A 24,902-nucleotide genomic window follows, 5' to 3' on the forward strand; every position below is an offset into this window, starting at 1 on the left:
ACGCCCCTACTCTACTTGTGCTATATTGATGACATCTTCATCATCTGGACCCATGGAAAAGAAGCCCTTGAGGAATTCCACCATGATTTCAACAATTTCCATCCCACCATCAACCTCAGCCTGGTCCAGTCCACACAAGAGATCCACTTCCTGGACACTACAGTGCTAATAAACAATGCTCACATAAACACCACCCTATACCGGAAACCTACTGACCGCTATTCCTACCTACATGCCTCCAGCTTTCACCCTGACCACCCCCACTCTGAACTCTAGGGTACAGATGTGGGGACCTGCATGAAAAACCTCCTAAGCTTATCTTTACCAGCTTAGGTCAAAACTTCCCCAAGGTACAAAATATTCCACCCTTTGTCCTTGGACTGGCCGCTACCATCACCAAACTAATACTGGTTACTGGGGAAGAGCTGTTTGGACACGTCTTTCCCCCCAAAATACTTCCCAAAACCTTGCACCCCACTTCCTGGACAAGGTTTGGTAAAAAGCCTCACCAATTTGCCTAGGTGACTACAGACCCAGACCCTTGGATCTTAAGAACAATGAACAATCCTCCCAACACTTGCACCCCCCCTTTCCTGGGAAATGTTGGATAAAAAGCCTCACCAATTTGCATAGGTGACCACAGACCCAAACCCTTGGATCTGAGAACAATGAAAAAGCATTCAGTTTTCTTACAAGAAGACTTTTAATAAAAATAGAAGTAAATAGAAATAAAGAAATCCCCCCTGTAAAATCAGGATGGTAGATATCTTACAGGGTAATTAGATTCAAAACATAGAGAACCCCTCTAGGCAAAACCTTAAGTTACAAAAAAGATACACAGACAGAAATAGTTATTCTATTCAGCACAGTTCTTTTCTCAGCCATTTAAAGAAATCATAGTCTAACACGTACCTAGCTAGATTACTTACTAAAAGTTCTAAGACTCCATTCCTGGTCTATCCCCGGCCAAGACAGAATGTAGACAGACACACAGACCCTTTGTTTTTCTCCCTCCTCCCAGCTTTTGAAAGTATCTTGTCTCCTCATTGGTCATTTTGGTCAGGTGCCAGCGAGGTTACCTTTAGCTTCTTAACCCTTTACAGGTGAGAGGAGCTTTCCCCTGGCCAGGAGGGATTTCAAAGGGGTTTACCCTTCCCTTTATATTTATGACACACACCCCCAAATCTCAGCTAGGGTGAAACATTGGCTGGGATTTCTTCTTGGAGCTCTAGGAAAAACAGAGTTAATAAGACACATGCATCTCTAAATATACTACCAAGTACATAAAGACTAACAATATTTTCTACATCTCAAGGACGATTTTAACCAGTTGATTCTGGGAAACTTTCATGGGAGAGTGCATCAGCCACTTTGTTAGAAGCTCCTGAGATGTGTTGGATGTCGAAATCAAAAACTTGGAGAGCTAAACTCCACCGAAGAAGTTTTTTGTTAGTTTCTTTGACGGTGTGAAGCCACTTCAGTGCAGCATGGTCGGTTTGCAGGTGGAAACGCCGTCCCCAAACATATGGGCGTAGCTTTTCCAGAGCGTAGACAATGGCGTAACATTCTTTTTCAGTGACTGACCAGTTGTTTTCCCTCTCAGACAGTTTTTTGCTGAGAAACACTACAGGGTGAAATTCTTGATCAGGTCCTTTCTGCATTAAAACTGCTCCCACACCACGCTCTGACGCATCTGTGGTTACTAGGAACGGTTTGTCAAAGTCTGGGGCCCTTAGTACAGGGTCAGACATGAGTGTCGCTTTAAGCTTGTTAAAGGCCTTCTGACACTTTTCGGTCCACTGAACAGCACTTGGCTGTTTCTTTTTGGTTAGGTCTGTCAGTGGGGCGGCGATTTGGCTGTAGTGCAGTACAAATCGTCTGTAATAACCGGCCAAGCCTAAAAAGGATTGAACTGTTTCTTTGACTTTGGGACAGGCCACTTTTGGATAGCATCCACTTTGGCCTGTAGGGGGCTGATAGTTCCTTGACCCACCTGGTGTCCAAGGTAAGTCACTCTGTTTAGGCCTATTTGACACTTCTTAGCCTTAACAGTTAATCCTGCCTCCCTTATGTGCTCAAGGACCTTTTGTAGATGTTCCAGGTGGTCTGCCCAGGAATCCGAAAATATGGCCACATCGTCAAGGTAGGCGACTGCATATTCTCCTAATCCCGCTAGGAGACCATCTACAAGTCTTTGGAAAGTGGCGGGTGCATTTCGCAGCCCGAAAGGGAGTACATTAAATTCATACAGCCCGAGATGTGTGGTGAAGGCTGACCTTTCCTTGGCAGATTCATCTAGCGGTACCTGCCAGTACCCCTTGGTTAAGTCCAAGGTAGAGATGAATTGGGCCCATCCCAGTTTCTCAAATAGTTCATCTGTGCGTGGCATTGGATAGTTGTCTGGGCGAGTTACAGCATTTAGCTTACGGTAGTCCACGCAAAAACGTATTTCCCCATCTGGTTTGGGAACTAGAACCACTGGAGATGCCCATGCACTTTCAGAGGGGCGGATTACACCCATCTGTAACATATCCTGGATCTCCCGTTCTATAGCAGTTTTAGCTTGAGGAGACACCCGGTAAGGTTGGACTCTAATTGGGTGAGCATTACCTGTGTCAATGGAGTGGTATGCCCGTTCAGTCAGTCCTGGGGTGGCTGAGAACGTTGGCACGTAGCTAGTGCACAGCTCCTGGATCTGCTGTCGCTGCATACGCCCAAGGGTCATGGAGAGGTTCACCTCTTCCACACCACCAGCACATTTCCCTTCGTAGTAGACACCTTCAGGCCACTCAGTGTCGTCTCCTCCCTGGGCTGTAAACTGACAAACCTTTAATTCTCTGGAATAAAAGGGCTTTAGAGAATTAATATGGTACACCTTAGGCTTTCGGTTGGAGGTGGGGAATGCTATGAGATAATTAACAGGTCCCAGGCGCTCCTGGACCGTGAATGGCCCTTCCCACGATGCTTCCATTTTATGGGCCTGGAGCGCCTTTAAGACCATGACCTGGTCTCCTACTTTGAAGGAACGCTCTCTGGCATGTTTATCATACCAGGCTTTTTGCTCTTTTTGAGCATCCTGTAAGTTTTCTCTAGCAAGGGCTAAAGAGGTTCGGAGGGTGTTTTGTAGGTTGGTTACAAAGTCCAGAATGTTAGTTCCTGGAGAAGGTGTAAATCCCTCCCATTGCTGCTTCACCAACTGCAATGGCCCCTTAACCTCACGGCCATATACAAGTTCAAATGGGGAAAACCCTAAACTGGGGTGTGGTACAGCTCTGTAGGCAAAGAGCAACTGCTGCAACACTAGGTCCCAATCATTGGAGTGCTCATTTACGAATTTACGTATCATGGCCCCCAAAGTTCCATTAAACTTCTCCACCATGCCATTTGTTTGATGGTGGTAAGGAGTGGCAACCACGTGATTTACCCCATGAGCTTCCCAAAGGTTTTCCATAGTTCCTGCCAGGAAATTAGTCCCTGCATCTGTGAGGATGTCGGAGGGCCAACCTACCCTGGCAAAAATGTCTGCTAGTGCCTGGCACACACTTTTAGCCCTGGTGTTGCTTAGAGCTACTGCTTCCGGCCATCGGGTGGCAAAATCCATGAAAGTCAGTATGTACTGCTTTCCTCTGGGTGTCTTTTTCAGAAAAGGACCCAGAATATCCACAGCTACTCGCTGAAATGGAACTTCAATGATGGGGAGTGGCTGGAGAGGGGCTTTGACCTGGTCTTGGGGTTTTCCCACTCTTTGGCACACCTCACAAGACTGGACATAGGTAGAAACATCCTTGCCCATTCCCTCCCAGTGGAATGACCCCCCCAAATGGTCTTTGGTCCTGTTCACCCCAGCATGGCCACTAGGGTGATCATGGGCTAAGCTCAAGAGCTTGGCCCGGTATTTAGTTGGAACTACCAACTGTCTCTGAGGATGCCAGTCTTCCTGGTGTCCCCCAGAAAGAGTTTCCTTGTATAAAAGTCCTCTTTCTACAACAAACCTGGATTGATTAGAAGAGCTGAGAGGCGGTGGGTTGCTCCGTGCCGCCGTCCAAGCTCTCTGGAGGCTTTCATCTGCTTCCTGTTCGGTCTGGAACTGTTCCCTTGATGTTGGAGACATCAGTTCCTCATGGGATTGTGGACCTAGGCTTGGTCCCTCTGGAAGCGATATAGGGGATGGAGCTGTTTCTGTTGACTGTGAACCGCTCTCTGCTGGTGCACTATGTTGGGATTCAGGCTCCGGCTGAGCCTCTTGTGTAGGGTTATCGGCTGCTGCAAGTTCAGGTTCGGTGGGGCCCTCTGGTGTTGAGGTTGCAAGTACTGGATTCAGTGCTGACACTGGGTCTGGTGTTGGTTGTTCGGCTGGTTCCGGTTCTGGGACTGGTTCCGTCTGGGTCTCTGGGACGGGATCCACTACTGCTGTTGCAGACATTAGCCTGGGGTCCGGGTCCATCACCTTTGACCGGGTCCTGATAGAAGTTTCCGGAACAGAGCTAGGCCTCACGGCTTGTTTAGCCTGGCTGCGGGTGACCATTCCCACCCTCTTGGCCTGCTTCACATGACTGGCCAAGTCTTCCCCCAACAGCATGGGGATGGGATAATCATCATAGACTGCAAAAGTCCACGTTCCTGACTAGCCCTTGTACTGGACAGGCAACTGGGCTGTAGGCAAATTGAAAGAGTTGGACTTGAAGGGTTGAATCGTCACTTGGATCTCTGGGTTGATTAAATTGGGGTCCACTAAGGAAGCATGGATAGCTGACACTTGTGCTCCGGTGTCCCTCCACGCGGTGACCTTCTTCCCGCCCACACTCACAGTTTCCCTCCGCTCCAAGGGTATCTGGGAGGTATCTGGGCCTGCGGACCTCTGGTGTGATTCCGGTGCAATGAACTGTAATCTGTTGGGGTTCTTGGGGCAGTTGGCCTTTACATGCCCCAGCTCATTACATTTAAAACATCGTCCAGCTGACGGGTCACGGGGCGAGGTGGGTTGCAGGAGAATGGGGTGGTGGGACGATAAGGGGTCTGGAGGGTTCTTTGGGAGGTAGGTGGGGCCTTGGGTGGCCCCCGGTAATAGGGTGTGGTCTGGGGTTGTCCCTTCTGGTCTCCGCTCCAACTGCGACCAGTTTTCTTCTTCTCTGCCACCTCCACCCATCTGGCTCCAATCTCTCCTGCCTCGATTACAGTTTTGGGCTTCCCGTCTAGGATGTATCTTTCTATTTCCTCAGGAACACCCTCTAAGAATTGTTCCATTTGCATTAGGAAGGGCAAATTTACTGGAGATTCAACACTTGCTCCTGATATCCAGGCATCCCAATGTTTCACAATGTGGTAGGCATGTTGGGTAAATGACACGTCTGGTTTCCACCTTAGGGCTCTGAACCTCCGACGAGACTGCTCGGGTGTTATCCCCATTCTGACTCTCGCCTTGGATTTAAACAGTTCATATTTGTTCATGTGTTCTTTAGGCATTTCAGCTGCCACCTCAGCTAAGGGTCCACTGAGCTGCGGCCTCAACTCTATCATGTATTGGTCAGTAGAGATGTTGTACCCATGGCAGGCCCTTTCGAAGTTTTCTAGGAAGGCCTCAGTATCATTGCCTGCCTTGTAGGTGGGGAACTTTCTGGGATGGGAAGTGGTACTCGGAGAAGGATTACTAGGGTTTGTTGGGATATTCTGCTGAGCCTTTATCTTCTCCACCTCCTCCACATGCTTCCTCTCTTTTTCCTTCTCCTCCAGTTCTTTGGCCCTTGCTTCCATAGCTCTCCTGTGAGCAGCCGCTTGGTGTTGTTCTGCCTCCCTTTCTTGTTCCTTCTTCAGCTGCATGAGTTCTATCTGTCTTTCATGTTCCCTTTGTCTTTCCGCAGCTTGAAATCTGGCTAATTCCAGCTTGTGTCGAGCCGTGGATTTTGTCATTCTAACCTCTCTGTTTTAACTAACTTTACACTCAAGGTTTAGAAATAAACAAAACTTGGCTGTAAAATTTGGCTGTGCTGGAATAGAATACCTATTCTCTGATATTGATTGATTGTTCCCTTGTCTCTGCTCTGGGCCCAAATCAAAGCAAAAAACCTCCAACTACTTGGAAAACTGCTCACCAGCAGCCCAACGGAAAAAAAAAATTTCCTTTTCAAACCTGTGCTCCTTGTAAAACAAAAAAATCAAAATCCTAAAAAAAAAACAACCCTGCCACTTTTGTCTCCAGGCAAATGGGTAGAACATCCCCCTCCCTATTTACTTTTAGGGAAAAAAAAAACTCTGGGTTGGAAGACTGTGAATTTCCCTGCAGGAGTTAAGTACCCTGCCTCCAGGCAAAGAAAACCTGCAATTCACAAAGATAATCCCCTTTTGTCTCAGCTCTGGCTCCAAAGCAGAGAGAAAACAAGCTGCTTTTCCAGCAGCTCCAAAGGAAAAAAAATTTCCTTTTTAAAATCTGTATTTCTAGTTCAAAAAATCTCAACTGGATCTCAAATTGATTTCAGGTTAATCCCACCACTATGCCACCATGTCAAGGTTCCTCCCCCACTCTGAACTCTAGGGTACAGATGTGGGGACTTGCATGAAAAACCTCCTAAGCTTATCTTTACCAGCTTAGGTCAAAACTTCCCCAAGGTACAAAATATTCCACCCTTTGTCCTTGGACTGGCCGCTACCACCACCAAACTAATACTGGTTACTGGGGAAGAGCTGTTTGGACGCATCTTTCCCCCCAAAATACTTCCCAAAACCTTGCACCCCACTTCCTGGACAAGGTTTGATAAAAAGCCTCACCAATTTGCCTAGGTGACTACAGACCCAGACCCTTGGATCTTAAGAACAACGAACAATCCTCCCAACACTTGCACCCCCCCTTTCCTGGGAAATGTTGGATAAAAAGCCTCACCAATTTGCATAGGTGACCACAGACCCAAACCCTTGGATCTGAGAACAATGAAAAAGCATTCAGTTTTCTTACAAGAAGACTTTTAATAAAAATAGAAGTAAATAGAAATAAAGAAATCCCCCCTGTAAAATCAGGATGGTAGATACCTTACAGGGTAATTAGATTCAAAACATAGGGAACCCCTCTAGGCAAAACCTTAAGTTACAAAAAAGATACACAGACAGAAATAGTTATTCTATTCAGCACAGTTCTTTTCTCAGCCATTTAAAGAAATCATAATCTAACACATACCTAGCTAGATTACTTACTAAAAGTTCTAAGACTCCATTCCTGGTCTATCCCCGGCCAAGACAGAATGTAGACAGACACACAGACCCTTTGTTTTTCTCCCTCCTCCCAGCTTTTGAAAGTATCTTGTCTCCTCATTGGTCATTTTGGTCAGGTGCCAGTGAGGTTACCTTCAGCTTCTTAACCCTTTACAGGTGAGAGGAGCTTTCCCCTGGCCAGGAGGGATTTCAAAGGAGTTTACCCTTCCCTTTATATTTATGACACTACAGTGCTAATAAACGATGCTCACGTAAACGTTACCTACTGACCGCTATTCCTACCTACATGCCTCCAGCTTTCACCCTGACCACACCACACGATCCATCATCTACAGCCAAGCTCTGCAATACAACCGCATTTGCTCCTACCCCTCAGACAGAGACAAACACCTACAAGATCTCTATCAAGCAGCCTTACAACTACAATACCCACCTACGGAAGTGAAGAAACAGATTGATAGAGCCAGAAGAGTTCCCAGAAGTCACCTACTACAGGACAGGCCTAACAAAGGAAATAACAGAACGCCACTAGCCGTCACCTTCAGCCCCCAACTAAAACCCCTCCAACGCATTATTAAGGATCTACAACCTATCCTGAAGGATGACCCAACATTCTCACAAATCTTGGGAGACAGGCCAGTCCTTGCCTACAGACAGCCCCCCAACCTGAAGCAAAAACTCACCAGCAACCACATACCACACAACAGAACCACTAACCCAGGAACCTATCCTTGCAACAAAGCCCGTTGCCAACTGTGCCCACATATCTATTCAGGGGACACCATCACAGGGCCTAATAACATCAGCCACACTATCAGAGGCTCGTTCACCTGCACATCTACCTATGTGATATATGCCATCATGTGCCAGCAATGCCCCTCTGCCATGTACATTGGTCAAACTGGACAGTCTCTACGTAAAAGAATAAATGGACACAAATCAGATGTCAAGAATTATAACATTCACAAACCACTCGGAGAACACTTCAATCTCTCTGGTCACGCGATTACAGACATGAACGTTGCGATATTACAACAGAAAAACTTCAAAACCAGACTCCAGAGAGAGACTGTTGAATTGGAATTCATTTGCAAATTGGATACAGTTAAATTAGGCTTGAATAGAGACTAGGAGTGGCTAAGTCATTATGCAAGGTAACCTATTTGCCCTTGTTTTTTCCTACACCCCTCCCCTGCCCCCCGTTCCTCAGACGTTCTTGTTAAACCCTGGATTTGTGCTGGAAATGGCCCACCTTGACTATCATACACATTGTAAAGAGAGTGATCACTTTAGATAAGCTTTTACCAACAGGAGAGTGGGTTTGTGGGAGGTGGTAGGGAGAAAACCTGGATTTGTGCTGGAAATGGCCCACCTTGATTATCATACACATTGTAAGGAGAGTGATCACTTTAGATAAGCTATTACCAGCAGGAGAGTGGGGTGGGGGGAGAGAAAACCTTTTGTAGTGGTAAACACCCATTTTTTCATGGTTTGTATGTATAAGAACATCTTTTGTATTTTCCACAGTATGCATCCGATGAAGTGAGCTGTAGCTCACGAAAGCTTATGCTCAAATAAATTGGTTAGTCTCTAAGGTGCCACAAGTACTCCTTTTCTTTTTGCGAATACAGACTAACACGGCTGTTCCTCTGAAACCAGTTTATATGTGGGCATTTCTGTGGCCCTCATCACAGTATTAGCTGAGTGCCTTATGCCCTTATTCTTACTGGCTTTTTCAAAATCTGTATTTTAAATTCACAGCGGGGATTAAAACTGCAAGGGCTTGTCTACGCGGAGATTTAATGCGCTGTAAACCAGGCTGTAAATCTGCAGTGCACTAGTTTGCCACGCACTCACTGGGCATGTGGACCCGTCTACTGCACATTAAAATTTCCTTTGTGTGTTTTGATGAACTACCATTTGAAATATAATGGCTAGCTATTGGGCTGTAGAGTCACACCCCGTCTTGCCAACCACTAAGGCTTTATGTAGACAAGCACTGAGATTATATTGTTACTTCAAGACTGTTGTTTTACTATTTGCTCTTCATTCCTACTCATTTATTATAGAGGCATGTTAACATGAAACAGAACAATCAAGAAAAGATTATTCAAACAGAAATATCCAGATTACGTGTATAAATATAGATATATACTGTGTAACTTCTGCATTTGTCTATATAGGCACAGAAGCGGAAATCCAATGAATCTGTAGACACAGAACTCTGTCTTAATGAGGTAAGAATGTGGACCGTATCACAGTAGTACTTTATTTTTCATAATACAAATATCAATCTGAAATGTAATAATCCAGGACCCAATCCTGAACCCTTTCCTCAGACAAAATTCCCATCAATATCATCATGGCTGGGTACCAAGTTATCATAATAAAGGGAGTTTTGCCTGAGTGAGGAGCTCAGGATTGGGTGCAAAGTGGCTGCTACCCTGGTACCATGCAGTGGTGAGATAATTACATTTTAATTCCTACATAGTTGTTGGGATTCCCTCCGAGACCTCTTTCCACTTGGCTTCCCAAAAACTGATTTTGCAGGTCAAATAGTAATTAGTGTTGCACCTAGGAAGTGTAATTAGCTAGTAATCTGCAGGAACATGTAATCATATGGCATTTACCAAGTCCCAGAAATACAGCAGATTTCATTTTATGGCTGACAGAATACTGATTTAGGATAAATGAAATGAGAGTTATATAATACATTAGGAGCTAGATTGACAGTCCCTGGAGACTTGGAACCTTTCCCTATGCTGTTCCACCAGCCTGCTTCAAACCTGACCAATAAGGACCATCCCTAGAGGTGGAAGATTGACTCTCATGGAAACTAAACTAATCTGTAACCTTTCTGCTGGCTCAGGGGTTAAAGAATATTCCTTGTGTACTGTCCCGTGTACCTGCACATAAACTGCCAATCTGCCCCTAATATTATCCTGTTATTTTACTGTGTATAATGTATAGCTGCATATTGTATGTAGCATTCGTACTTTTTGATCATGAAAACACATGGGCTTATAACAATGCAGCAACTGGGAAAAGAAACTAAATGGACATTGCTCCTGTTGCTAGGCCAACCCATAAACCTACTCTGATGGTGGTTCTTACCAATAGGAATCCAACAATACTTCATTTTCAAACAATGCTTGCGGTTGGCTTCACAAGACAAATTTCATAGCAAGTCCTGCATCTGCTTTTTAAAAATGAATTTCCAAGTTGAACACAGATCGCTTTAAAACAGTGCTTGATTTTAGAAGGTTAGATCTTCCAACTGGGTTCGCTCTCAAAGTGTGTCATTTTTATTTATTCTTTTTTTCCCTACCTGATTACTTTGATGGTGTCCCTTAAATGTGTTTTGATAGTTACAGTCAAATTGTATTTTAATACCACTGTCTTTTTGACATCCTGTTTTATCCTTCTCATATACTTAAATTCATAATGGTGAAATACATGAAATTGGAGGGGGAGAACCTGGCAGGATGAATTTTATTAAGTGCATCTAAATATATTACAGTATAATGAAAATGCTTAACAATGACCAAAGAAAGTGTTGTCTCTTGCAGAATGCTATTGGGAAGGACAACACAGTCAGAGTCTCCACAAGTCACATATCATCAGAGAATTCATCTGCTCTTCCTACAAGCTTCAGTCTAAGCACACTGCTCATATTGATGACAATTGCCCTCTCAATCTCTTTGTTCTTAAATTCATCAGAAACCTTGTAGCTGCATTACAAAAGGACACGTTAAAAAAAAAAAAAATCTGTTCCTGTCCTCTGTTGTTTATCTGAAATTCCAGTTCTAGGAGCTGAGTTGAAGCACTCTGCTAAAACAGTTTCATTCAACTGGAATTTTTCTTTTTCTTTCTTTTTTTTTTTTAAGCTTCTTGTGATATTTAGGGGCTTTGTGAAATACTTGATGCAGTGCTACATTCCGAACCCAAAAGGCTTTTGGGCATGCAGTGTTATAAAGAGACAGTATGTAAATTTGCCTGTTAAGCAATCTGTTTGGATTTTTTATTATTATTTCAATTCTGGCCTTTACCTGAGAAGGAAGATGTCAGTTTTCTTAAGATCCTATTTATCTCATTTAACTATTTTGATTTTAAAATTAAATGAACATCAGACTAACGAGGATGCCAGGCTTTTGTCACATGGTGAATGTTCTCCCAGAGAGTGGACTTCATGAAATGTCTTCATTTGATAGATTGCTACTGATGTTTAACTTTTTCAGTGTATTAGCATTCTCCTCTTTAAATGTTTATGTAATGTAAGTGGTTCTGCATTCCCTGCTGAGAAGCCATTATAAGTCACATACAGGTGTAACGTACATCTTTTAGTTAAAATCTCATAAAAAACAGAGTGTAATAAACTTTTACCAGTACTTCTAAATTTTAATTACATTTAGCCTTAACAAGGGGTGAAAATTCCTTAAATTAACAAGAAGCAATCATTGTGAACACTTCATAATGCTAAATTTATTTACATTTACAAGGATATACATAATAGAAACAAATTTTGCTAAAGAGTTTCAATTGTACAATTGTTGGTCTTCTATACTTCTATTGTAATAATACAGTCTAGTTATTTTATTGTTGGTTTAATAAAAATGACATACAATTTATTTCATCTACTAAAACAGCATTATCTGCTTATATTTACATAGTATAACAACTCTAAAAGTTAAGGGAGCTTTATGCCTTAGCTCTCCGATCACACCATTATAGACTGAAAATAGGACATAAAACAGAAATGTGAAATTTAAATTGTGTATCATTTCTTATACTGCTAAAATCAACACGTAAAGGCATTGCTGATCATTGCTTCAGTTATGGGCACAGTCATGCAAACCTCATCTATGTAAGTAGTTTTTACTCACATTAGTACTCCCACTCAAGCCCATGGGACTGCTGATATGAGTAAGGGTTTGCAATATTGGACCCATACATGGTTTAATGGCAATATTTCCAGTGCACATGATTTAAACACTTTTGTTTCATTTGGTGACACCAACATCCTATGCTGAATCATGATGATTTTCTGTAGTATCTAGAAGGGATTTTTTAAAGCTTTAAATGTCATCAGATAGGCAGCATGTCTCCTAAGGGCTGTCTATATACCTGACTGTAGTGGCTTGGTGACTGTTACAAGCAGTTATGTTTAAATGATCAACTGTAATCTGTTTTTGTTTTTATTGAAAGTAGACGATCACTTTACTAGGTGTAGAGTTCATCACTCTGAATTTATAGTTTTACGCTGAAACCTACATGATCTATTCAGGTTTGGTTGAAATGTCCAGATCAGCTATTTGCAATAAAAATATAAACTAGAGATCATTGACTTCAGTGCTGCTAGCAATGTGAAAAATATACATCTCACTAACCAATTGTTAAACTATTGGCTGATCCATATTTGGGATTTTTCTTTTTACCAGGCTAATAAAAGCAGTGCAAAAAATTCTAAAAATCACTTTTCTAGTTTTGGTTATAGTCACATAACATACGATTCAAAGCATTCTCTGACAAACATCTAGAGTACTGCATTCCACTAAACATAGCAAAGTAGACAACATTACTCCTTAATTCTGCACTGATTAAAAAAACTTCACATTATTTTCAAAGGCATAGGAGCTGCTTTTGGAGAAGAAATATATAGTCTATCGTTACTACAAAATCCCCTGTGGTTGCTGTTGTTTTTCTTCTAAAAGCTAATCAAATTATTGAAAAATAGTTGCAACAAGAAAAAAAGATAACAAGATCCAAGATTTAAAAATAAATTATTTTATGTCAAAAAGAGTTGGAAGTATAATCTATTGACATGCTAATGCATACAGAATTATAATAGGAAAGTTTGACATTACCCAATTAAAAATATTTTCAAAACAAATCCATAAACATTAAAATGGTTAAACCCTTCTTTGATCAACAAAGGTTTCTTTTCAATATCATTTATATTCAGCCCATTAAATGTTAAATAATATCTGGAGCTTTAATAATCTGCTAGCACAGTGCATACATTTTTTGAAGATTTTTATACATTTGTTTTTACTACAATATATCTATGTTATCCTGATTATTATAGCTCTGAATCAGTGCGATTCAGAATAAAAGCAATTGATCACTTAACACTGTAAACAACAAGTCTCATTAGCATCTGATAACAAAAGGAATTGTTATTTGGCTTAACAAGAGTCATGTGTATAACACAGAAATAGACTACATTTTGTGAAGCTGGCCATGTCTACCACAAGCAAGAAATAGCACTCTGTTTTTTTCCTGGATAAATTTAAAGCACATTGGATTCTTAATTTAAAAATAAATTGCTTATTAAACAAGCCAGAGGAAAAAATTATGAGTCTGACACTTTAAAGAGGTTCTTACAGACATCACCATGCAAATATTGGTGGATTTTTAGCAGTTGGATATGGTGCTGACGATGTCAATTTAGCACGGTGACCTTGTCAACACAGTTATTTGCTACAGTACTAAAGTAAGCAAATCGTTTCATTTTTTCTTTCCCTTTACAGCTATCATAATTGCATGTACTGAGTGCTAGGCAAACACACAAAGACTGGATTTCACACATTCATTCAGTGCATTTCTATTACCAGTATATCTACAGCAGTGCGAGCAGCCATCCAAATACAGGATGCACCTATTGATGATACCTAGGCTTTAAATTGGAAATGTAATCAACTCAGTTCTTTTTAAGTAAGCTATATGTTTAAATTAAATCATGAGTTAAAATAAAGATACACAAGCCATCCTTTTTCATTTAACGTAATGGAACAGGTAGTTTCATTAGAATGATTAGAAACACACCTCCACTTTTCATGTTAAATGTATCTGATCATTGTCTTTGTTTCTTTTTTTAAAAACAGCATGTTAAAGCGCTAATGCAGAATGTGTTGCTATATGGTCAGCATTTTGCACTATTTAACATATGTCTGACTTTCTCAAGTTATTAATATACAAAAGATACAAGACTATGAGCTGCAGTAGATACTTGCAATTACTAGTAACAAAAACATAAAATATATGGAGGCAAATTTCACTCTGTCAAGTACAGAGGTCCTGCAGAAGGCCCTGTGCACCACTTTGGTCATATACTAAGAGTCTGATCTAAAAACTTGCTGCCAGGGCCCCTTACATCCCATTAAAGTCAGTGATTGCGGAGGGCACTCAGCACCTCGCAAGACTGTGTCCATGAGCCTTCCTTGGCGCATGGGCCCTCTTCCCTTGAGGAAGATTCACCTATATCGTGTCATTCAGAAGAGGCAGGTGATCTTAATAATTTGTAACATATTTTATAGGCTCTATCTGGATCATTTTTTCCAGTAATTTTTTATTCAGTGACATCCTGATAAGACCCATCCTTTTTGAAAATGAGTCCATTCATAACCTGAGGACTGTTGCCCTTTGAATCAGTGAACTAAGAATATGAAAAACCACCAGGCCTGATAGGAAAATACTTTTACATTAGTTCATGGTCATTTTGCCTTTGCCCCTCCCTGTTTCTCCTTAGAAGTATTGCTATTTTTCCTCAAACTTGTGGTGTATCCTACTGCCCATAAAATTGTATGAGACATGACCAATATTATGGAGTGTAAACACCAGGAAGTAGATATGCCTTGAGTACATGCTAGGGGTAACAGTAGGCCAGGTCTAGAGATGGTTGAATTAAAAGTGACATATCCAGAGAGGAAAGGTAGATATAAACAGTAAGGAAGAAGAATGATGCTTAAAACACTTGCTGAGGGAAGTCAGTCACAGATCTGTCACGTGATAGGCCTGTCTCATGCTGCCCATTGGAATTCTTTATTGCTGACAGAGCAGAACACTAAAAGTAGGTGGATTGAGCCAGGGATTGTTATTCTGGGGAATAGCTCCTTTTAAAATGGGTAGCAAAAGCTGGGCAAGTGAGAGGCCCTAATCTGGCATGTATTATTTCTTTATTATAAACTATCTATGCCAAACAGTTCCACTTTATTTGCCTGTTCAAAAAATGCAACTATTTTGCTTTACTACATTGGTGGGATCTGACCCACTGAATGATACACATTTACTTACAAGAGCCCTGCATTAAAAACTGAAGCAGGGTTCCCTGTGATGTCTCCCAGATTCCAACGGCTTTATGCATACTCTCCACTTTGCATCACATGAGTCCAAATAGAAGTGTGTTTGCTTCCAATGAAATTGGCAGGAAAATTAATCCAAAGATTTCTCATCTTTAAATATATGTTCTGTTTTGCCAGCTCACTTCCTTCGGTGATGTTTCACTTTATGGCCATTTCAGGCTCTCTTCAGTTCGGAACGTCATTCTCCCCTGTTCGCCACATGACATTTTTTCTCTAAAGATTTGCCTCAGCATTTTCTTTGAGTATATCCTTTGCTTCTGTGAAATGTAAACTTGGTTGAGAGCAAGATGTTCCATGTCTCTGTTGAACCTCTTCATGCAAGAGCACTCAACTTCTTCTCTCCAGCTTTGTGGGAGAGACTCACCTCTACCAAAAGAGTCTGTGGTTTGTATAATCCTCTTGGCACTGTTTGTTTTGGGTAGAACATCTTAAAATAAAAAGCGGAATTTCTGTCCTCCAGGAAATTTTGAGATTTTAAAATTTGGATTCATCCTGAATTAGGGAAAAAGTCAAAATTTTGGAATTTTTTAGGAAGTGAAATAGCTTGTTTTGACCTTATAGAAAGATTTCATTTCAATAAAGTTGCTCTTTTGATAAAGTCAGAATGTTTCAATTTTGACTTTAATATTGTCTTCAAAACATTTTGACTATTATAATTTAAATATAATATAAATGTCAAAATGAGAGTTATAATGAAATGTTTTGACCTTATCAAAATGAAACATTATGATAATTTCCAGCAGAAAATTTCAACAAAATCAATACATTCCCATGAAATGTTTCAATTTTGTAAAATCAGCCTTTTATGATGACAAACGTTACATCAGAAACATTTTAACCAGCTCTAGTTTTGAGGCTAAGGGTTGGAGGTTTTTTTAAGCACATTCTTCAGCTTAGTATAGTATCTGTCCATCACACAACTTAATTCTCTGTCTTTACTTGGCTATATTTTGTCTTTAGGGGAAGTTTTTTCTTCATAGATTATGTATTAAAAGTGGTGACCTTGGTAACCATCAGGCCAAATCCTGAAATCCTTCTGCAGTGTTTTTTTAATAGCTTGCCTAGGTAAAATGTCATTGATTAAAACCTTAGAAAGAACTTCCAAGGTTTGGCCGAGAGAGTTTGTAACTTACAGGAAAAAGAGCAGGGAGTCAACCAATTTCTCAGTGGCATTTATCAACATAGAGTGTGGTATCTAGTGTCATGTGATACCATTCAGCCGAGGTCTTAGCTCCTAATGGTATGTCTACACTTCAGTAAAGATCTGTGGCATAGCCACAGCTGGTCCATGTCAGTTGACTCAGGGCTCAGACTGCTAAAAATTGCAGTGTAGACGTTCGGGCTCAGGCTGGAGCCATGGCTCTGAAATCCCATGACAGGGGGAGCGGAGGGGAGAGTCTGAGAGCTTCAGCTACAGCCCGAGCCCAGACTTCTACACTGCTCCTTTTAGGGCCGCAACCCCCACTAACCCAAGTCAATTGCCTTGTGCTCTGACACTTAGTACTTCAGGGGTTTTTTTTATTGTAGTGTAGGTCTCTGTGCCCATTTGACCAGAGCAGCTGCAGCTTCTGCTGTTTTCCTTTGCCCAGGTATCAGTAGCTGAATTTTGTCATTGAGTCACTCATTGTTTATTACTGACTAGATAAAGCAGCCAAACCTGATATGCACTTGAGCACAGTTTTTGTCCAGTTTTCCCCTTTCGTAAAAACTCCAAAATACCTGAATTTTTCTGCACTGCCTTCTAATTCTCGTAGAAGGGAGAATTTGTAGAAATAGGGAGAAACTGGGTCATGTATTTAACTGTAAATGGATTTCTTCAAGTCACTCCCACCAAGGTGTCTCACTAATCCACCCTTCTCCCTATAGACCTCCATCCTGTGAAGTCCTGAGCATCTCCTGCAACGTGCTGAGCTCCTTCAATTCCTACACAAGTGAATGGGAGTTGAGGGGGCTGAGCACTTGATGGAATCAGGCCATATTTATCTTCAGGCCCTCTCCAAGCCGGTGGATTTAGGCATTGACATGGTAGATTAATGTAGGTAATTAGAGATGGTATCTTGGCATGACACGACTGTCCATGTTTGCTGGCTTGTGTTCAGTGGTTTTGAATGTGAGCGCTAATAATACGCAGGTCTGTATGGCTCTATGATCAAACATGCTAGACAGCTGGAGAAGTCATTCAAAGACCTGCGGGTATAAGTACAATAAATAGCCAATTTTATTCTTGTCGTTCATCTCCTACTGTGTACATTAGTTGTGGCTGAATCCTTTGTTTACTCCTAATTTTCTCCTCTTTGTAGCGGGTGACGCCTGAGATTTTTTGGCTAATCTTTGAATGGTAAAGAGGGGCTTAAAAGGATTTAATAATGGGATACAGAGCCATTCACCTCTGCCACTGGTTTGAATCAGTTCAGTTCCTAGTGGACATCTGGCCACGTTACATAAACAGGCAGTTGTCAAAGGTCTCGCTTGAGAAGCTATACCCTGACTGGGCCGCGGAGCCTGAATTAACATGTCCCCCCTAGATGCAGGGCTAGTACAGTAACAGGCTAAGGGTGGGATAACTGGCATTGCCACTATCTGTGCTGTATGGTGCCTGTTCTGTGCCTTTACAAAAGACTTTGGCCTCCAGGGCTGCCAAGCCAGCCCTAAATTAACTTACAAACATGCTCACACACTGTTTTTCCAGAAATTCAAACTGACAAATAAGCCCATACAAGCTTGCAGGCTCATTGGCACTCACCCATTATGCTCATGATACAGAGCAAGCTTATTAACCTGATGTTTAGTTTGCCCATCACGCTTGCCCTTCATTGTGAACCTTAAAAAATAAATCTACTGAGCCACAGGGAAATGTAGACTTCTTCAAGCACAGGAGCCATAAAGCAATTTTCAGAACAAAATCAAAGAGTTAGGCTTTTATCCTGGGTGTCTGAGTGAGCTAGAAGGAGTGAGGAGTCTCAAAGCCTTGGTGCAAGATCTCAGAAAGACACAAAAGTGTTGGCTGATGACCACAATGCTTAATTTAACTACAAATACTGCAAACTGTAAGGGGCCAAGAAAAAGATGTTAATACCCTGAAACCTTAGGCTGGTAGAAAAAGAGACCCAAATCCTGTTTGTTTGACTCTTGTCTGTAGCCCCAGTGAGACCAGTGTGGGAATTACTCCCATGACAATGGCAAGCAGGAATTAGTGGCTGAGGAACCAACAGTTTCCAATAGCATGAAGAGAGGGGAAAGGGATTATTTTTTTCACATCTGATTTCTAAGGTGCTATGTTCCCTCTACACAATATTAGGTTATACACCTTATCCCTAACTAAATTAATCTGAGAAGACCCCTGTGTGCGAGAGATGGAATTCCATCATGCAACGTGCAGTTAAATATGAGTGCATCTTTCAGGGGGTCCAGACTCTTGTTTTATATGATCTGTAATCTGTTATCACCATCTTCCCACCCTTCAAAAAAAAGCATGATGGGTAACAAAGTAATGAAAACAATGGTCCTAAACAGCACACTGCCATGGCTTGTTAGGCTGACAGTTCACTGTAGTCATTAGGTATATATACAACGTGTCTTATCTTTCCCATGGACACGAAGCAGACTAAAGCCATACAGTGGAAGAAATGGCTTCACAGCACTATGACATGGAAGACAACTGTTGCCAATTTGCCTTTGTTTCCCCACCCCACCCAATGGTTATCGCCACTGAGTTTGCTTAATGGGGTTTATACGATGTTATGTGTATCATCAACTTGATATTGATATAATTAGCTGTGATTAATCCTCATGCTGGGAAGCTGAGGGAGTGTTTCTTTTAGCTGAGGGTATGTCTAAGTTTGTGTTCTTTTTATATAATACAAGTTGACAAGAACTACAGCAGAGGGGGAATAGAATGAAGTTTGGATTTAAAGAATTTTTATTATGAGGTTGATAAAGGAATTGAGTGGGGATGGGAGGAGGGATGCAGGCTGAGGTAACTGGCAGCATTTGGAGCTAGAAGGATTGATTTTCACTGTGATTATAGTCTATACATTGAGAACAGCCCAGGTTATTTTTTCCTTTCCCTCCTCCTGCCTCCCTCCCCACCAAAAAACCCCATCCAGTTATCCCTACTTCCCTTTTTGGAGGAGATTCTTACACAATTATTTACCTTATTATCGTGTGTAAATTCTCTATATGTTGTCTTATGGCTTTCCGTACGTCCCACTGTAGGTTATTATGTGTCAGGTCCTCTCACAGTCATTCTGCCAGGTATTTTGTTGTGTAAAAAACAAAAAACCAAAATCAACCCCACTGTTGACTGTTCCTGTTGACTTAGACTTGAGCTAAGGACAATGCTGTTTGGACTGTCTGGACTTTGGAAGTAACTTCTTGATGTTTGGATTTTTCTGTTGGCATAATGCTCACGCATGACTATTGTACATAGGCGAAAGAAAATCTCACCCAATAAACATTGGTTTCTCTTTTTATTAAAAAAAAAACCCTGTTTTTGTGGTTTTGTACTGGTCATTTGTTTTGGCATGGCTGACTCCACAGAGGGACAGTTTTGACTCTAAAAGAAAAGCATTAAGGGTTTTTTTTCATTCCTCGTGTTCTACATTTGACTATGATCTAGGAGACAATGTAATAAAAGATTTGCCCTTTTAAAGTCAGTGCATTTCCTGGCTCAAAAGTCCTCTGTGATACTGATATATGGTGGCCCACCAAAATGCAATGAGCAGGGAACATCAAATGCAAATGGTTGAGAGACAGGAGCAACAGCAGTCGTCTGTCCATGAGGCCTCTCTTTCACAAACACACAGACAGGATTAGGCCAGAAAAAAGGACATTTGATATTTTGACATAAAACAAGTAGAAGCCCGGAGATAGTCCTCTAGACACTCGGGACTCTGAAAAAGAATAAGAAGAGCATAGATGTCACTCCAAAAAATGGAAAAACAAAATATTTCCAGAATGAGGAGTGTCCTGAATTGGTAGAAGGAAGGAAGAAAACAAGTTGTAGGATACCACATTGCACATCCAGGTACAATCAGTGACCCAGTTAGAAAACGGCACCATTATCGCCTCAATCATCCATTTTCAAACTGTGCTTTAACATACCAATTTAAAAATATGCTGCAGGCCTCTCTATATTGCATCTGCACATGCCAGTATCCAAGTTAAAACAAAAGGGTCACTTCAGAGTGTCAGAGTTTAAGGCCAGAAGGGACCATTAAATCATTGAGGGAGACCTCCTGTATATCACAGGCCTTTGAATCGCACCTGGTCATCCTTGTATTGAGTTCAATAACTTGCATTCGACTAAATCCTATTTTCCAGAAAGGCATCCTGACTTGATATGAAGACCTCAAGAGATGGAGAATCCACCACTTCTCTTGGTAGTTTGTTCAATGGTTAATCACCCTCACTATTTACAAATTGTATCTAATTTCCAATTTGAATTTATCTGGCTTCAGTGTCCAGTTATTGGTCCTTGTTCTGCCTTTTTCCACTACATTAAAGAGCCCTTCAGTATCTGGTGTTTTTCCCCCCATGGAAGTACTTATACACTGTAATCAAGTCCCCTCTTAGTCTGCTTTTTCATAAAGTGCTCAATCTGTTTAACTTAAGTCTCTCATTGTCAGACATTTTCTCTATGCCTTGAATAATTTTTCTGGCTCTTTTCCTCACCACTCCATTTTTTGACATCCTTTAAAAAATGTTGACACCAGAACTGTATGAAATTTCCCAGTACTGGTTTCACCACTTGCATATACAGAGGTAAAATCACCTCCCTACAGCTACTCACTTCTCCCTTGTTCATTCATCAAAAGATTGCAGGAGCCATTTTTGCTGCAGCATCACACTGGACGAGCTGGAACTTTCATATCAGTTATGGGAATGCTCAACTGATGCTCAATTGTGCTGTCAAGCATGTAATGCTTAGATACTTTACCAGACAGAGGACAAGGTCTCTATCTCAACGAGTTTTTAAAATTTAAATTAATATAATTTGTGGAGACAGAGGCTGGGGAATGGGATGCAACAAAAAATATATCAACAGCAACGGTTAGCACCTGTCCTATTAATGCCATACCCTTTGTTTTAATTTTCCCCCTATTATCCCCAACAACAATCTCTGTTTTGTGTCAGTCCCTGGAAAGTAGAGGCTAGAGATCACTTGGAAGACATTTGTTTTAAAGAAGAGGGAATGGGAATATGCAGTGATGAGCTGCCAAAATCTTAACAACGGGTTCCCTCCTCACCCCACGAGGGGGTTGTTGTCCACCCCCGCCCCCCGGGACTCCTGCACCATCCAACCCCACCGCGTTCCTTGAAGCCCCCCTCCAGCCCCATCCACCCCCTCCCCTGTCCCCTGACTGCCCCCAGAACCGGGTAGGAGGGTCTCATGGGCCACCGTAGTGGGTGCCCACCCCACCCCTAAGAGCCAGAGGGACCTGCTGGGGGGCGAGGTGGGGAGTCCTGGCGGTGCTTACCTCGGGCAGCTCCAAGGAAGCATCCGGCAGGTCTCTCTGGCTCCTAGGGGCGGGAGACAGTAGCTTGGGGGGAGCAGGGGGAGTGGCTGCTCCCCCACTGATCACATCAAAAGTGGTGCCTTAGGCGCCGACTCCCTGGGTGCTCCGGGGTTGGAGCCCCCACAGGGAGAATTTGGTGGGTGCAGAGCACCCACTGGCAGCTCCCTGCCCCGCGCCTGGCCCCAGATCACCTCACCTCACCTCCGCCTCCTCCCCTGAATGCACCACCCCGCTCTGCTTCTCTGCCTCACCCCCCCCCCGCCCCTGGCTTCCCGCGAATCAGCTGTTTGGCTGGGGTTGGGGCGGGGAGGGGAGGGGACCTGCCGGTGGGTGCTCTGCACCCACCAAATTTTCCTCTTGGGTGCTCCAGGGCTGGAGCACCCATGGAGTCGACACCTAAGGCGCCACTTTGGGCCGGTTAAATTTAGAAGCCCTTTTAGAACCGGTTGTCCCTCGCGGAACAACCGGTTCTGAAAGGGCTTCTAAATTTAACAACCGGTTCTAGTGAACCAGTGGGAACCGGCTCCAGCTCACCACTGGGAATATGTCAGTTGGGGTTAGAGATGGGCTTCTGCGTCGAAAGATGCAGACACAATGGAGGGGAAGAGGACACAGAGGACTTAACAAGAATGAAGGGTGAAGGGTGGCACATCTCAATGCCTGGCATGCTGAGCAACATCCACTCCAGAGGTAAGTGAAAACAAGCTTATTTTAGATCACGGAACAGCTGGATCAGTTTAAGTACCACTGATAGCCTCCCTCTCAAATCTTCTCTCTGGTTTTATTGACCCTGAGGTTGGGGATTAAACACCCATTGAAAAATTATCTTGTCAACATCTTAAAATAAAATAAAATAAAAAATTTACAGCAGAGGCTAAAAAAATCATTGAATCATAGGACCAGTTGCAGCACTTAGTAGAATCGTACTCAATTATGACAGGTTAAAAAAATCTCTCCATTGGCAGTATTTTAGACAGGACTTCAAAAGAGAATTATCTCTTGATCCCTACATTCACAAACAACTAGGGATTTAAATGAAAGTTATAAATGGGCAGAGGAGGAGTTTGCAGTCTGTTGGTGACGATGCTTTTTGGAAGGCAACTAGACAGTCTAGTTGTCTCTGGGCAAAGACAGAAGACTGCATACTGCCCGCTAAAAATAAGGCTATGAGAATGGAGAGGGAAATAGCGGAAGGATGCGCTAACTTGGATGTAGGGAGTTCTTCTGTTTCTTGGAGACTTGGTCTCCAATGTGCTACAAAACCAGAAGGGGATTCTTAGATGCCTGTGACTTGGATGTATAAAAGTGTCCCTCCTCCCCCTCCACCCACACAAAATGCCCAACCCAAGCTATCTACCAGTCCTGACTCTTGCATAGGTTTTGGCAAGGAAGGCCTTTCTGCATTACAGTCAGCTTCATATTGGTTCAGTTTCATGTTCAGAGAGAGGAGTGCTATTTCCAAAAACAATTTTTGGTAAAAATAAATGCAATTTTTTTGGCACTACGCACGTGTATTTGGACCTGAAAATTAAGCACAACCCCATCCAGCATGGCCATAAACTTTTAACGATATTAATTACAGAAAATTACACAAGCCCAATCAGGAATGACCTAAAATAGTGCAGGTGTGGGGGAGGAATCCAATGTTATTGACGAAAGCTTCTTTTGTGTTAGCATGCTACAGGTTCTGTTTGATGTGGATGTGTAATTCACAAAACCTTTCATAAAAACACATTTATGCTTTGTACCATTATGAAATAAAGGCCGGTAGTCAATTGCTTTTGAAGTGACTGGGATACAATCTTCTGAACAGCTGTTACAAATAAAAACCACCATAAGTGGGGTTGGCTAAACAGGAAATATTTATTCCCAGGTTTGCAAGTGCAGCACTTTACTCTTCAGATGGAAATTTAAGAAAATGCTAAAAAGAGTGAGCTAGAAAAGTATGCCACAGAGTGAGAAAAAGGAAACTATCATCTCCAAGCTAATGCAAGCTTTTTGTAGTGTCATTGGTTGTAAATATATTACTAATCTAACTGATTTATGCTAATCTCTCCTTTGTTGAATGCTGAAATCGGGTTACAATTAATAAGGCCTAGTTTACATCTGAGTCCAAAATTATTTGTGCACATAGAAGCTCTCTGATTTTTGGATGTTTTAACTGTTGAAAAAATGCACAATGCCGTAGGCTCTTAGTATTAATAAAAATTTAGATGACTTAAGTATTTAGAGTTGGTTATTAAGAATTGATTTTGCCATAACCCTTTATCATGAAGATAATGAACACTGATTGATTTCAAAAGAAGACAGGTGTCTCCTCTCAGATCCTCACTGTTACGTCAGTATTCTGATCTCCCTACCTACATGAAGGCCCCAGTGAGAGCTTTTATGGGTGTGAAGAGAACAGAATTTGGGCACTGATGCCCACTGGCCCTCAGAGCACATGCCTTGAAAAAGAAGTTGTCTTCTTAAAGCCACAGGGTCATGGTTGCTCACTTATTCATTGTCAGGGGGCCTGCATGGGTGTAAGTTATGGAGGAATTTGTCCCTCATCCTTTGACAACTTTAGAATTAGCAAGTGGCGCTATAGAAACCTATCCCAGGGACATCAGTTTTAGAATTAATTTGTTTCTTCAATCATGTAAAATGTAAAAAAATAAGTTCTACAGTGAATAGGAAGACATTTTTTTCCTAACACACTTAACGTGTTGTTTTATAATTCTTTGATTTCATTAAACAACATTTTAACATTAGCACTTATACTGCCCTTTTTTGAGATCTCCAATTATACCATCAGCAGACCAGCTCAGTGCATTCTTCCTCCCCATTGTCTTCAAATGCCACCAGTTGGTACAGCCCAAGTGGGCACTGGAGGCATGCAGATGCTTAACTGGGGGAGATGCTCTTACAGGTATACATCTGGCACCAGGAACAGTTGTCCTGTCAGTTTTGGAGCTGCTTATGTATCTGACATGTGGTTAGGCTACAGATAGACTCTCTGTGCTGTATTATTCTCTTGGATGATCTTTTACCTTGACATAAA

General features: G+C 42.0%; 1 protein-coding gene across 3 annotated transcripts in view; it reads left to right on the forward strand.

Moving 5' to 3' along the window:
- Positions 1-12,673, forward strand: part of GFRA1 (GDNF family receptor alpha 1) — a 206,339-nt gene extending 193,666 nt beyond the window's left edge. For all 3 annotated transcript variants that reach the window (XM_048857960.2, XM_048857961.2, XM_048857962.2), the window contains 2 exons: positions 9,384-9,437; positions 10,770-12,673. In XM_048857960.2, coding sequence (XP_048713917.2) covers positions 9,384-9,437; positions 10,770-10,931 — 216 coding nt within the window. In that variant the 3' untranslated portion in view covers positions 10,932-12,673. The remainder of the gene's footprint in view (positions 1-9,383; positions 9,438-10,769) is intronic.
- The last annotated feature ends 12,229 nt before the right edge of the window (positions 12,674-24,902 follow it).

The sequence above is a fragment of the Caretta caretta genome, chromosome 7 (assembly GCF_965140235.1).
Source record: "Caretta caretta isolate rCarCar2 chromosome 7, rCarCar1.hap1, whole genome shotgun sequence".
NCBI lineage: Eukaryota > Metazoa > Chordata > Testudines > Cheloniidae > Caretta > Caretta caretta.